The sequence below is a fragment of the Pelobates fuscus genome, chromosome 4, assembly GCF_036172605.1.
Source record: "Pelobates fuscus isolate aPelFus1 chromosome 4, aPelFus1.pri, whole genome shotgun sequence".
Lineage (NCBI taxonomy): Eukaryota > Metazoa > Chordata > Amphibia > Anura > Pelobatidae > Pelobates > Pelobates fuscus.
The window spans coordinates 101,611,131-101,625,507 of NC_086320.1; the positions used below are offsets into that span (position 1 = coordinate 101,611,131).

Consider the following 14,377-nt stretch of genomic DNA (forward strand, 5'->3'; position numbering starts at 1 on the left):
GAACTCTTAGGTCCATTCTATGAAGCAGATGGATGTTTCTAAAATGTCCAAGAATGTTTCAGTATAATTCTGAATACATTTTTCAGTCAGTATGCTGGAATATCTCACTAGCCTCCAGCAACATACTGTCAATTTCACTACATTTAAATACTATTTTCTATATTTTTGCTTTTCCTCATTATAGTTACTATATCCTTTTTAAAGGTTCAATCCACTGTCCATTCACAATTAAACAAAGGTATGTGCATATCAGATCTATATACCGTATATACTCGACTATAAGCCGAGTTTTTCAGCACATTTTTTGTGCTGAAAAACCCCAACTCGGCTTATACTCGAGTCACTGTCTGTATTATGGCAATTTACATTGCCATAATACAGACAGGGGGCTGTGTGCGGTTACTTACCTCTCCTGCAGCTCCTGTCAGCTCCCTTCTCCTCCACGCCGGTCCGTTCAGCACCTCTGTCAGCTCCCAGTGTAAATCTCGCGAGAGCCACGGGGTCATAGTGCGGCTCTCGCAAGACTTACACTGTGAGCTGACAGAGAAGCTGACCAGACCGGCGCAGAGGAGAAAGGAGCTGACAGGAGCTGCAAGAGAGGTAAGTGCTCTCTGCCAGCCCCCTTCCCCCCCCACTGAACTGCCAATGCCACTGGACCACCAGGGAAGGAGAGCTCCCCTCCCTGCCATGTATCAAGCAGGGAGGGGGGATGAAAAAAAATAAAAATAAAATAATAATATTAAAAAAAATTATAATGAAAAAAAAAATAATATAACAAAAATAAAAATACAATAATAATAATAAAAAAATATATTAAACATTCCCACCCCCCACCAAGGCTCTGCATCACACACATACACACTGCACTCATACACACACTGCATTCATACACACACACACTGCACTCATACACACACTGCACTCATACATACACACACTGCACTCATACACACACTGCACTGCACTCATACACACTGCATTCATACACACACACACTGCACTCATATACACACACACTGCATTCATTATATACACACACTGTAAATAAATATTCAATTAGTGTAATTTTTTTAGGATCTAATTTTATTTAGAAATTTACCAGTAGCTGCTGCATTTCCCACCCTAGTCTTATACTCGAGTCAATAAGTTTTCCCAGTTTTTGGGGGTAAAATTAGGGGCCTCGGCTTATATTCGGGTCGACTTATACTCGAGTATATACGGTAATTTATACCAGTTTGAAAACAAATCAATAAAACCTTTATGCAACTAATAATCACACTGTCCTCTCCAATAATAGATCTAATTTGATTTAAACCAATGGTTTCTTTGTGCACCAGGTGTTTCAGCAATCCTTTCAATCAGTCAGTTTACATTTTAGGCTGCAGTAGAGATGGTGGCAGCTGTAACCTACAAAGTAGAGAATGAAGGATCGGAAAGTTGTTAATTTCTCCTGGTCTCTTAATCAAGGAATATTCCAATAATTGTTTAGTTAAATGCAGAATTTGAGCCTTGTGAAATCTTTGTCAGCGTTTTGTTCCGGTAATGCCAACAAAGGTCTTGATTTAATATTGCTTAGGTTAATGTGTCGATTAATTCCTCTTCTAAAAATGGGAATAATCATTTAATCTTGACATCTCAGTGTGAGATGTACTTTTTTTTTTTTTGCAAAACCTGTAAGGGGAAAAGTTTTGTCAAAGTGTATTGGATAATTATGATTGTGTCATGACATCTCCAGTCATTAACATGCTGACAGCTATCGAACAATATATTGTGATTGAAGCCAATATCTTCTCTAGTTATAAAACCTAAACAATTACAAATGGAATTCCTTCTTAAAAGAATGTATGCTAAGCCTTTGCTATTAGCGACAGTAAATAACAGTTTGCTGTGCTTCTTTTCAAGAAACTGTGTGGATGGAGTTTGCACGCGCTCCATTGGATGTGAGGTCTATTAACTTCTCTCACTGCACCTTGTACAATGTTGTCTGAGAGTTTTTTCTTTTTTTCCTGACTGCATGAAGTCTTTATTCGAACTAATGAAAAGGTAACATGCTAGCTAAAGAATTACAGTCTTTAGTGATTCTTCAGTCAGTCAAGATTTCTTGAAAATGCTTTTAGTTACATTGTTTAACCCCTTAGGGATCAAACTTCTGGAATAAAAGGGAATCATGACATGTCATGTGTCCTTAAGGGGTTAAGATCCCGGTCCTACATTAAATAATATGAAATTAAAATTAATGAACTGTGTAATACAGTCTATTATTTTCCTCTGGTGTCAGGGAAGAAAATGACGGTAGTATTTATTCTAAACAAGATCCAGTGTAGTGCCTCCACACATCTCAGACACCTGCAGAAGATATGCAAAAGCGTGTTAAGGCAAAATATCTGTAACATACCTATAACATAATATTCAGACATACTGAAGTGTTTTAAAATATGATACTAGAATGACAGATTTGTTATGGGCCAAAGCAATTCGGCTCAATTTGGCCCAATTGGGTGATCATTCATACTCTCACTCTCCGGGCCGAAATGTATTTCAATCATGGACCAAACAAACCATGCAATGTCGAACATGTTCAGCTGGGGTCGCTATTCGGAATTAAGCTTGTGACACCAAAAAAAGAGATGATTGATGGGGGGAAAAAAAGATGATTGCAATAAGCAATATAAGAAAAAAAAAGTATATAATATAAATATCCGATTTTTATTTTTACTCCTCCTGTTTTCCATTTATTGTTTATTTTTTACTCACTTGAACCATATGATGGGAAAATGCTCCTATCACAGCAAAATTTGTACATAATATTATGTATGTATATATTTTGAAAAACACTGTTTGGCCCAATTCAGTTCCCGAACTGGAATGTTGGTTCCGAATTCCTGTTGAGCTGAAACAAAATTCGGACGAAATTTTGGTGTCCCGAAACATTTTCTCTTTTTTGAAAAAATGGTTTGGCCAAGCCAACTTGTTTTCCATGCACAAGTCTAGATGATAACCAATATTTACAATATTAATATAATTTTGTTATTAATAGAAAAATAACAAAATAGTAGAACAATTATAATCTGTGCTGTACAATAATGACATTTAAAATAACTCTGTTGATATCCCTTATATTCAGTAGAGCCCTGCATGTAAGTCATGTCCTTGTCTTACTGGAAGACTATACACGCCGAGATAGAAATGATCAAATGATCTAGTCCAGGGGAAATGGTGCACTTAGAAAGAGCTCTTTATGTGTGCGGCGGCTGGGCTGCCCCTCGGGTTCCTACTGCAATTCTGACTTTAAAAGCACAGGCTTGTATATCATCAGTTTCTATGCCTCAAATACTGATCTTAATATAGAGAGAAACGAGAATTAAGATTTAAATTAGATTTTATCAAGTGTTCCCGTGACAACTAGAAATTCTAATGCATGTTATTATACATCGTGTTTCTATAGTTAGAGATACAATATGTAGATAATCAGCCTAAGATGACACAGTTGCTTCCATTTTATATTTAATCAGCCTGCTACCATGCAGGGGACACTCCACGTTGGCGTTAATCTTCTACTCCCTCTTCCCATTTTTAATGCCTTAATAATCTTGTTTTAACATTCCAAACAAAGCACAAAAACTACTCATCTCTAAAGTTTGTTTTTCCTGCAGGCAGCTTTCCCTGGTTTTGCTCACATTATCGGTTCGGTAACACATAAATAGCTGAACATATTGAGCCACTCCCTGCTATCCCATGAAAACATAGCAGCACTTGGAATATGTTCACACATGGACACTTTTAATACATAATACATAGATCATCACAGAAGTGCCAGGTGTACTTGCATTGTGCACTCCCCATGCCAGTGAGCATTGACGTACTGTTGTATTTGCAACAACCTTCAGCTGTCTTTTCCTGTTCCTTTAATATGCATGGACGTTGTCCCATTAAGTTCAATATATAGTTATTTTCATGTGAATAATCTGTAAATTGTACAAAATAGCTGCTGTACTTTATGGGCCTACTATGTATGACGCTCGCATTTTATATATTAGTATATGTGTATTTTAAATAAGATACACATACACTAATATTTCAGATGCGTGCATATATATACACACACTTATAACACAGTAAATTTTAGATCTCATCTTTAATGCACAATTCTCTTTACTGTAACTGTGTTGGCCTACACCTCCAATTTCTGCCATATTTCTATTTCCTTACTAGCAACAATTCCAAAGACAAAAGTGCTTATTGTGGCTATTTGAAATGTTGGGAGGTATTTACCATTACTTTCAGTCCCTGTCATGTCAGAATTTTCCCAGTGTTCTAAAATAATATGAGCAAAAAGGGCTATATTACAAAATTAATCTTTCTACTAGATACCATGGTGAGAGCTCCATATTTACATCTTTTCAGCAGAACTGGTGTATATTTGATATATAATATAATAGATACAAGTGGCCATGAAGTTTTTTGAGACTTTGCGACCATACAGAACCATACAGAGTGCTTTTCGTAGGCAGCTTTACTTTGTTGTATACCGAACACCTCTGGATTCAGCACAGACTCCTATTGTTTAGTTTTGGTTGTGTAGAATGTAGAAATGTAGAAATTGTATTTATCTCTATCCCATAACCTGCGTACCGCTTGTTTTTAATCATTGCGGTAAACTTTGCCCTTTGTAGGGGTTGTTGAAGAACCATTGTGGGATATTGATTGAAAGTTCTGGGGGAATGTTTTTTTGTGCAAATCTATTAAATCTGACAGATCTTTTTTTTTTTTTTTTTTAAATCTGTTGCTTCTTGTACTGTCTGCCATTTTTTACTATACTTTTTTCTTATTGATGATGCATCAAATTTATGCATTTTTTTCATCACCTTTTTTCGAACAGAAAAGTGTTCATTGTGACTTCTTTTTTCTGTCGCTCTTAATTTTGCAGTCTTTTTTTAAATGGAAATTTGAGCAATAACCAGCAGAATTTTGCTATAAACAAAAATGTCACCTTTTTAACCATCATTTTTTTAGAACAGTTTGCCAACTCCTCGAGAGCATTCTGTGGCTATGCTTTGACTGAACTGCATTCTGATGTGAATTGCGTCATCTACAATGCTAACAGTTTACTGCTTGAAAAAAAAAAGGTTCAACAAATCTAATCGGGGATTTAACATTTTATTCAATGTTGCAATTTCCTTTAATTGTCATGGCTTTTATTCTTCCAAAGTCAACAAACATCCATTAAATGAATCAAAGCTTAGTTCATATTTAGTACCAATAACAATCTATTCACTGTAGCATTTACAGTCGTTTAATACAATAAAAAGATGCTCGTGTTATTGGCTCTGGTCTGGTTACATTTCCTGCACAATGCTGTCATTAGGGTAGATGCTCTTGAAAATCATTAGTATTTAATTGTTAGACACTTAAAGTGGTGTTTCGCTAATGTTTACAGATTGTAGTAATTGACAACATGCTATAGAAAATCGCATGATTATAATGCAGGTGAAGACTAAATGATGGGGACTACCAAGGTCTCAGATTATACTTTTATTATAAGATTATGCTGCCGGGGACAGCTCTACAAGGATCACTGCCTAGCTTATCTTCAACAGTTCTGCTTATTATCGGCAAACTAACGGAACTGTAATTGAAAGCAATATACAGTCTGGCTGCTATATTTGACAATCTGGTTGATGTCAATGTTGGCAAAGCTCCATGATACCTGAAATAGTTACATTTAAATTGTCACAGATGGTTAATGGAAATGTCTCATGTATGTATAAATTAGGTTATTGGGGTTAGTTCTAGTGATGGAATAATTGAAAACGTTTGATGTTTTATTGTAAGTTTCTACCATGAACAAACAGCATTTATTATTAGAAATGTAAAATCTCATTAACCTTCGGTTTCGTATTCTACATTTATTAGGGTTTAAGGGTAATTTGTGTGTTTGTTTCACCCAATACCCACTAAGTGTGTTTGCTATCTACACACAGGTGAATGTACACTGTTTGTTTTTAATCATTTATTAGGGTTCGACAATTATCCACTCACCTATTCATTAAAAATCGTGCAACTACTCCCAGACTATCTGATGCTTTGACTCCAGTGTTAATATTTATAGAACTGTTAGGTTCAGAGGTTAGAGAATGATTGCTGCTGCGTTCACTACTGTACACCACTAAAAAACAAAAAAAAACTGGTTAATGCTGCTTACTGGGCAGATGGTTAAAGGGGACAGGGACATTGCACCCAGATCACTTCATCTCACTGAAGTGGTCTGGGTGCAATGTCCCAGTCCCCTTAACCCTGCAATGTTAATTAGTGCAGTTTCTGATAAACTGGAATAATTACAGTGCAGGGTTAAGACTGCCTCTAATGGTTGTCAATCATACAGCCACTAGAGGCACTTCCTGCTCGTTAGGTGACTTTTGGTCACCTGACACTGGACATTCTCACGCTCTGCTTGAGGACATCCAGCATCTGTAAAATCTCCTTAGGAAAGCATTGCACTAATGCTTTCCTATGGTGAGAGCCTAATGGGCTCGCAGCACTAACCACACATTCGCATTAGCGACCTCCTCCCCACATCGGAAGGGGCGGAACGTTGACCCAGCACCTACAGAGATTAGTGCTGGATTTGGGTCAGTACAGTAATGGTTTATTAACACATAGTGCTGGGGGGGAGTGGGGACACAAGGAGGGAGGAACAGAGGGAGCTATAGAGCTAGGAATACAACTATATATTCCTATCACTATAGTATCCCTTAAAGCTTGACACCAAGTTTAGACAGTGAGTTTCTATGGTAGTCAACTAGTTAAATGGATATTTAAGCTCCAGGTTATGTTGTTTGATAACTACAGCAAGTAGAGCAGAGGTAGTCATCCCTGAAGTAGATCCCCCTTTAAATACAAAAGCTTTTAGGATCTAGGGAGATCCATTATTTACGAAGACCTATTTACTTATTAAATAGCGCTATATGAACAGGAAGTAACCAAATATGTACCATGTATATCTAACACAATTTTCCTTTAAATATCATTAACAGGACCCACTGATCTGAGCATGAAAAGGCAGCTGGCCACCAGCTCCACGGCACCCAGCAACACAAGTTCCAGACCTCAGCTAAATCCTACAGAAATTAATGCAGTGAGGCAGCTGGTTGCAGGCTATCGGGAATCTGCAGCATTTTTGTTGCGTTCAGCAGATGAACTGGAAAACCTCATTTTACAGCAGAACTGAGTCATACAATCTCTCTTCCCTGGCCTGGTTTAGTACCGGAGTTCCGCTAATGACATTCGTATGTGCCAGAGTAGGCCCTTCTTGTTCCGGCACTGATGTGTAGAGGAGTTAATTACCATAATGCCACACTGTTTTTGATCCATGCAGTGATGTTAAGGTGCTGCGGGTGAACGTCAGATCTCATTCTGGAGGTCGTTGATATGTCCAGCTTTTTGTTCTCGGTGTGTCAGTTTAAATATTGCATATGTGGCTGTAGATCATTAAGTCATGCAAACCAGTGAAGCAAATGGAGACATGGAGAGGTTACACTAGTTCGATTTCCAAGTGCAATATTAGTGGAATGTGCTACCGACTCTGGAATTAGAGCTACAAGCTTCGGCAGGACAATGCCACCATACACTCATGCTAGGAAACTTAATGAAGGATTGCATATTTTTTAAATATTGGGATTTTTTTAATATGGTACTTGTTTTCATGCAGACATTTTATTTATATTTTGATAATCTTTCCATGTTCTCTATATGTGGGTTAAATAAATATTTTTGACCTCCCCCTTCTTCAGCTCATAGATACGTCTGACTTCTTAAAATCCAAAACAATGAATAAACCACCATAGGTGCTTGATGCTGTTGGGGATATTTCTATTTAGGATAAAGAGCATTAAAAGAAGATGTTCCGTAGTCTAAGTACAAAACAAGGCATTTGGCAACTAACATTTTAGCGGTGTCAATTGTTTTTTTCTGGATTCTAAAAGGGATATCCAAATAAACCAAAGTACTTTTCAATTTCCAAAGCTGTTTTAGGGAAAGCGATCAAGGAAGTTCAGATAACTTGGCTGCCAGCTGCTATACAGCACGGGCGTTTATTTAAGCCATGTGGTCCCTGAGGAGGTGAGAGATGTATTGAAAAGGATCACCCTTGGCTGCATTGCCTGCTTATTTCCGTTGCAGGTTGGTGTTTTCATGCATCTTAACCATTTAGGTAACAGTGGGATCTATAGCACCACATTTCAGAGCAATTGCTCATCTGCATGGCATATCAAGCGTTAATTCTCACAGCTCCAACGAGACTACACAACATTCCACAAAAATGATCCATTGACTCACACAAATTAAAAAAAGAGCTTCACACAACAAAAAGCAACTGCCAGTGGTATGTTTACACAGTTAAACAGTCCCTGCATCAGTCATCAGGGAATAACCTGTTACATATAACTCTGGTGGATAAAAACTCATTTAAATAAATCAGAAAATTTTCTCTCATCCTGCTTGTGAGGAAAAAGAACCTAAATGGTATGTTCCTTTAAGCATCATCGCATCTGATTGCAGGATTCCCGTAGTCCATACTAGCAAATTGGATGTTGTGGAAATCCTGTTTGCCAATGCAAACGTACCTATCCCCTTTCTCTTTGTTGTTAATTGATATGACGCAAACCAGGGAATGTTTGAATTTGCAGAGCTTGGTCACTCAGTTCCATAATTTCTGCTGCTGTTAACCTGCAAGTCCTTCACTTCCTGGTTGGATACTAATGTCTATTTAAAATTGAATTATTTAAGAGGTTGCAAGTGACAATCTGATATTTTGCACTCTGGTGTGCATTTTACATTTGACGAGGCTGCAGTTAACTCTTTGAACACTGGCGGCACAAGCAGTAAAACAGAAGTGCACTGCTGGCTCCTATTAACAAAAGGGTTAACAGGTTCAGTGCCAGAGGGCCGTGCAACATATTGTAAGACAATGCGACACATGTCCTCCTCTGACATTTAAAGGTTAAACCAAGGCCATTTCACACACTGTGTGATCAATATAACCTCCCACCAGACTGAAGGTGTATAAACATTGTAAATTGATAGTAAACTCCAACCTCTCTATTTCCTTATTTTGTAATGATCACTACACATTAATGGTGTTTATTTTGTGCACTGAGTCATCAATTTTCACTTAGAGCTAGAGAGTACTTTTGTTCATTGCACTGTATAATATCTGTTTAGTTGTTTAGCTTTTGTTAAATATCATGTCCCTTGTGCATTCCTGAATTTGCCTTATTTCATGTAAAAATGTAATTCAATTTTTGACAATGAGTTTAAGGCACCAGTGATATTTTGTACATAAACATACCTGTTTTCTATAGACTGACTGTGATTGTGACCCAGTAATGTGCACTTTTTCTTGTAACTGTGGGCATTGCTGTGCTTTTTTTTTTCTTTGGGTGTTTCTAGAATTATTGTTGCTTATTAAAGAAAAGAAAATTTTGTGATACTGTTTGTGAAATATAATGTGAAAGCTATTGAATTATGAATATTTTTAATATATTGTACATTATTACAGAAAACATCTTTATGTTGTGGACCAGTGTTCACAAATTTCAATGAAAAAAAATCAAAGACTGAGGGCTGACATTTCCTCTGTTTTGTTTGGATAAATAAAACAATTTATGTGTAAAATCGTGTGATTTTTATTTTAAATGTTTTTTTATTAGAACATGCAAAATTGGTTCACACATATTACTGAACAGGCAGATAGTAGTACATTTGCCTTTGCAGAGGCCAAGTGTGTCATCATAGATCAATATCAAAAGAAGGGTCCTTTGCATAGGCCCGGGATGATAGTAACTAGGTGTCTTAATTTGTTAGAATGGGACTGTGTCTGTTTCTTTCATGACTATCATCCATATAAGAGAACATAAACAAAGTGCCACAGCACTCAAGCTAATGGGAAGCGGAATAGTGGCATTGTAGCATAGGTCATTACCAGCATGTAGTTGACTTATCAGTTTGATACAATAAGTCTCTATAATGTGCTTCATGTGGCAGACTTTTAATATCTTGAGTAGCATATGTGTGTGCGTGTGTGAAAAGAGACAAAACGGTATGACTGTCTGGGCAGCGCAATACTGGGAGCTAGTGTATAACGCGCCTTGTTAGGCTCATGGGGCAAGTCACTAACTCTGCAGTATTGAGGCAAGAGCAGGTAAGTATAGGCAAGTATGTGAAAAGTGTGTCCTAACCTTATGTCAAATGCCGTGTGGAAGAGCAGGCAAAGCTGAAACTAATACTAAACAACTACTGCGAACGAGCAAATAGAGCTGGACCAGTGAGCCCCTGTGGATGTCCCTGAGGGTTAGAGATAACAAGCCTGAGTGCTATGGTACGGTATAACAAAAGTTTAAGGGTCAAGAATTACAGCAGTCCAAGCCTTGAGTAGTATGTCTTTCTTTGGGTTTTACTTTCTTTTTGTTTACCGTACTTACTTCACTTGAATATCCTAGCTAATATGAGGACTTTCCTTCGTTTGCTCTAGCGGTTAGACATGTTTGCATAGCCTGTTATTTAGCTTGTTAATAATATACCATATAAAAGTGCGATGTCCTGCTTTATATTGTAACTAGTCTATGGTAATCTTACTAAACTTAACCTTAAGCGTTTGACAAATCATCTATTAACACAAAATTGTGCAGCTTTAACAATGCTACTTCACTGTGTCATCATGTACCAAATATTGCCTGCTTATGCTGTTGTGGCATACCTGAGCAGCCTGTATTTTTTGTTTGCACAACAAAAAACAAAAAAAAAAAAATTACAGCAGTAAAGCTATTGCGCCACTCCGGTTCTCGAAAGACTTTGTGTGGGCGTGAGTGATGGATCACGTATTACATATTATAAAGAATTGCTCCAACGTTACCAAGAGTGGCTGCGAAGAAAGATAAGCATTATCAGATTAATCGGGGACAAGTCAAGAAAATTGTGAGCTCTGTTGCAATTAGGGCATGAATCCCAAATATCAAATAATCCAGTAAGTGAAACTAAAGTAGAACTAACAAATAAAAAATATAAAGAAAAGCTCATTAGCTTTTTTGGTTAGCCAGCTACATGGAAATCCTTTGGTAAGTACTAGTGGGTGCACAACCAATGGCCTCCAGGGATCTGGTTTCTAACACTTCTGGCTGGGCTGATGCTATCAAGAGTGAATGAGCCGGATTGTGGCAGAAGCTATATAGGTTTAGTGTTAACTAAATAACAGAACATCACTGAGATAGTTACTGGATAAACTGCAGTATGGTAATAACAGATCCCTTATGGCAGCAAGCCCCTGCCCGACTCCCCAAATCCATGCAAAACACTCCTCTCTAGCCCCACAACACCGTGCCCCACTCAGAGGCCTCATGAGTCCACAGATCCCTCACCGCCCCCCCCTAAGAGGACACATTCATCGCCTCCTGCACCAGCCCTGCATCGCTGAAGCTCCCGGGGAGTGCTTCTGGATATCCCTGCATGTCTCTTCCTGCACTGGCCGCACGCATCAGTAAATGGGTGCACCGTCCCAGGGCCACCAGTCCGCCAGGAGTCAGCACAGTCCAATTCTACAGGGCTCGCAGTGGTAGGAAAATTTTCTTCCGGGCCCCCCATCAAGCCCAGAGGCTGAGAATTTAGGATAACGGCAAGCTGGTAGTCCAGGAAATCAGTCGGTGGTCTGACCACCTCAGGGACCGTTAATGCATCGTAAGGACATGTCCATAAGAAGGTAAGTAGCTGTCTCCTTGCTCCAATTGCTTTTAGGCGGGCGTGCCCTGCTTGGGTAGGCTACTGTAAGCCGTGGAGCCAACTCCAGCCACTCTGTATGCCAAGGTGATTTTTATTTTTAAAAGATTATACACTAGTTCACTTCGTTTATCTGTAGATGTAATATGTTAGGACCTTTTTTGATAATCACATTTCAATATATATATATATATATATATATATATATATCTCAAACAAGAGGGATGGAGCAGCGCTAAACGACTGAACAATAAATCAATAGGAGAGGCAGCTCACATGATTATAGGGGATTCCCTCTAAAACCCTAGAAAGAACTTAGCAAGTAGAACAAATTACGGGTAGCGCCAAAGAGAACAAGCAAGATAAGCAGGGGTCAAGTCCTAGGGAAGAAAGTGTGGAAACTAACCCTTTACTCCCATCCCCTCCCCCCCCCCCTCCCCCCCCCACCATCCCACAAACAGGGCCCAGGGACTCGACTACTTCTGAACTCGCCTTTAACCCCTTAAGGACCAAACTTCTGGAATAAAAGGGAATCATGACATGTCACATATGTCATGTGTCCTTAAGGGGTTAAGCTGGACACCCGGGCACAGCTTACCCCGGACACCCTGACATGGCACACAGTGCCAGTATACTAGCCGCTCCCTCACACACGGTCCTACCTCACTCTCTGAACAGCAACACGTGCAGCTGGATAGAGCTCCTGGTTCCGCTTCCCCCCTGACAAGCGCACATGCAGTGTTTCTCCTCCTCGTGACTTCACCGCCAGCATCTTCCACAACTCCCGACTTTCACTTCTGCATTACCCGGCAACATAGAAACCAAACACAGTCAGCCAGAGAGGAGCATCCGGCGAGACAAACTGGCCCAGCCATGATGGCCAGCAGTTCTGACCAATCACAAAGAGCCCGGATGTCCCCGATTTATCAGGTGTAGAAAAGCAAAACATACCACTCAATTGTCAATGAAACATCTGCAGCCAATCGTAAGTCTGCCTTTCAAACTGCCAGAATTGACGTCCCTAGTAAATGCCTCTGCCACCCTTTAAAGGGCAATCCCAGGGACTAGCATGTAATAAAAGTAAACTAAATGCAATAGTAAATGCTACTTGTTAAATAAATTAACCCCTGCATTGCTGGGCATTACTCCCATGATGTGGGATAGTCAGTAAAGCGCTATGAATTCTTCACATTCACCAACTCAGCTTTACACAACTAACAAAAGAGAGTTGTGGCAGAGTGACCCCCACACAGCGAGCTCCCAAACATCTCAACCCCTCCCAACCAGGGCTGTCTGGGAGCCTGCTCTCCATTCATTGCAGGGAATGCACTGCCAGCAGACAGCACAGACAGAAACACACACACACAGAGACAGGACAGAAACACACAGACAGAGCACTTACCTTGCTCTTCACCTCCATGTTGCAGCTGTCCACACAGCGCAGGGTCTGGGACTTACTGAAACGTTGGTACAGGCTGTGCAGTGTGCGGTGTGTGAGTGGCAGTGTACCAAGCTCCCCTCGCACACACACACAGTGAGAGGCTCCCAGCCGCCGCTCCTGTTTTGATGGATTACTTCGGAGCTTGCAGCACGGTGACATCACAAAGCAACATTGCGCCCAGCAGCGCCAAGTGTGAGACTCACAGGCTGGATCCGGTCCCCTCAGCACTCACTGCCACCTTAACACACGGCGACTGTTCTGCCTGGTACTGTGACAGATATCGCCTGCAACAAAGGGCAGGTCCTGCAGAACTACTAATGGAAACGCAACTCCTGCTGTGGAAAAAGTGCAGGAACGCCGTTCCCACACGATCCTGCAGCACTCGAGCCCTGAAGATAAGAGATCTAAAAACATGTCTAAAAATACTATAAAAAACAATAACAAGCCACAATAAAAAATTGTTCTTAGTGTAGTCCAACAATAAAAAATATCTAAAAATAAAAATACCAGGTAGCAAGACAGTCTAAAAATTGTAAAATTCCATCTTCCAATATTCATAAAAGTGCTTGTGGAACAACTTTGATCAATACCAGCTATACATTTATATAGGACTAATTGCCACTTAGGGAACCAGTGTCCGGACGTGACCGGATCTCTGGAAGCGGGCTACCAGAATGTGAGGGGGCCCAGATGTTTAAAATATGTATTTCTTCATTTTGGGCTAAAAAAAATAGGGATCGTCTTATACATGGTGGCATCTTATACACGTAAAAGTACAGTAGTTATGATCAAATAGAACAAAAATTCACAGCCTCATCACAATTCTTGGGTATATAGTAATTTCCCATGTACACGAATAATACTGCGTTCTATGTAGTGTTATAGTGTGATAAATGGCATCATCAGAATTCTAGATACGTCAGGGCAGAATGTAGAAGTTTTATATATATATAGGAAACATGCTGAATTGAGCAAACCTAAACTCAGCAAAGTACTAGTTACTGTCACAGTATTATTTTCATCAGCATAGATCCTGCAAGATGCTGAAAAAATCTTCAGACTGACCGGACTATTCAAGGATAACAATGGAAGATCGATAAGGAATACCACAGCAATTAGAGCTGATCTTATTAACCCCTTCGCTATCTAATGTGATTTCTTGCAAACATT

General features: G+C 39.4%; 1 protein-coding gene across 2 annotated transcripts in view; it reads left to right on the plus strand.

The window, feature by feature from the left end:
- NOL4 (nucleolar protein 4) overlaps positions 1 to 9,601 on the plus strand; it is a 305,245-nt gene extending 295,644 nt beyond the window's left edge. For both annotated transcript variants that reach the window (XM_063451430.1, XM_063451431.1), the window contains one exon: positions 7,035 to 9,601. In XM_063451430.1, coding sequence (XP_063307500.1) covers positions 7,035 to 7,228 — 194 coding nt within the window. In that variant the 3' untranslated portion in view covers positions 7,229 to 9,601. The remainder of the gene's footprint in view (positions 1 to 7,034) is intronic.
- Positions 9,602 to 14,377: the final 4,776 nt, after the last annotated feature.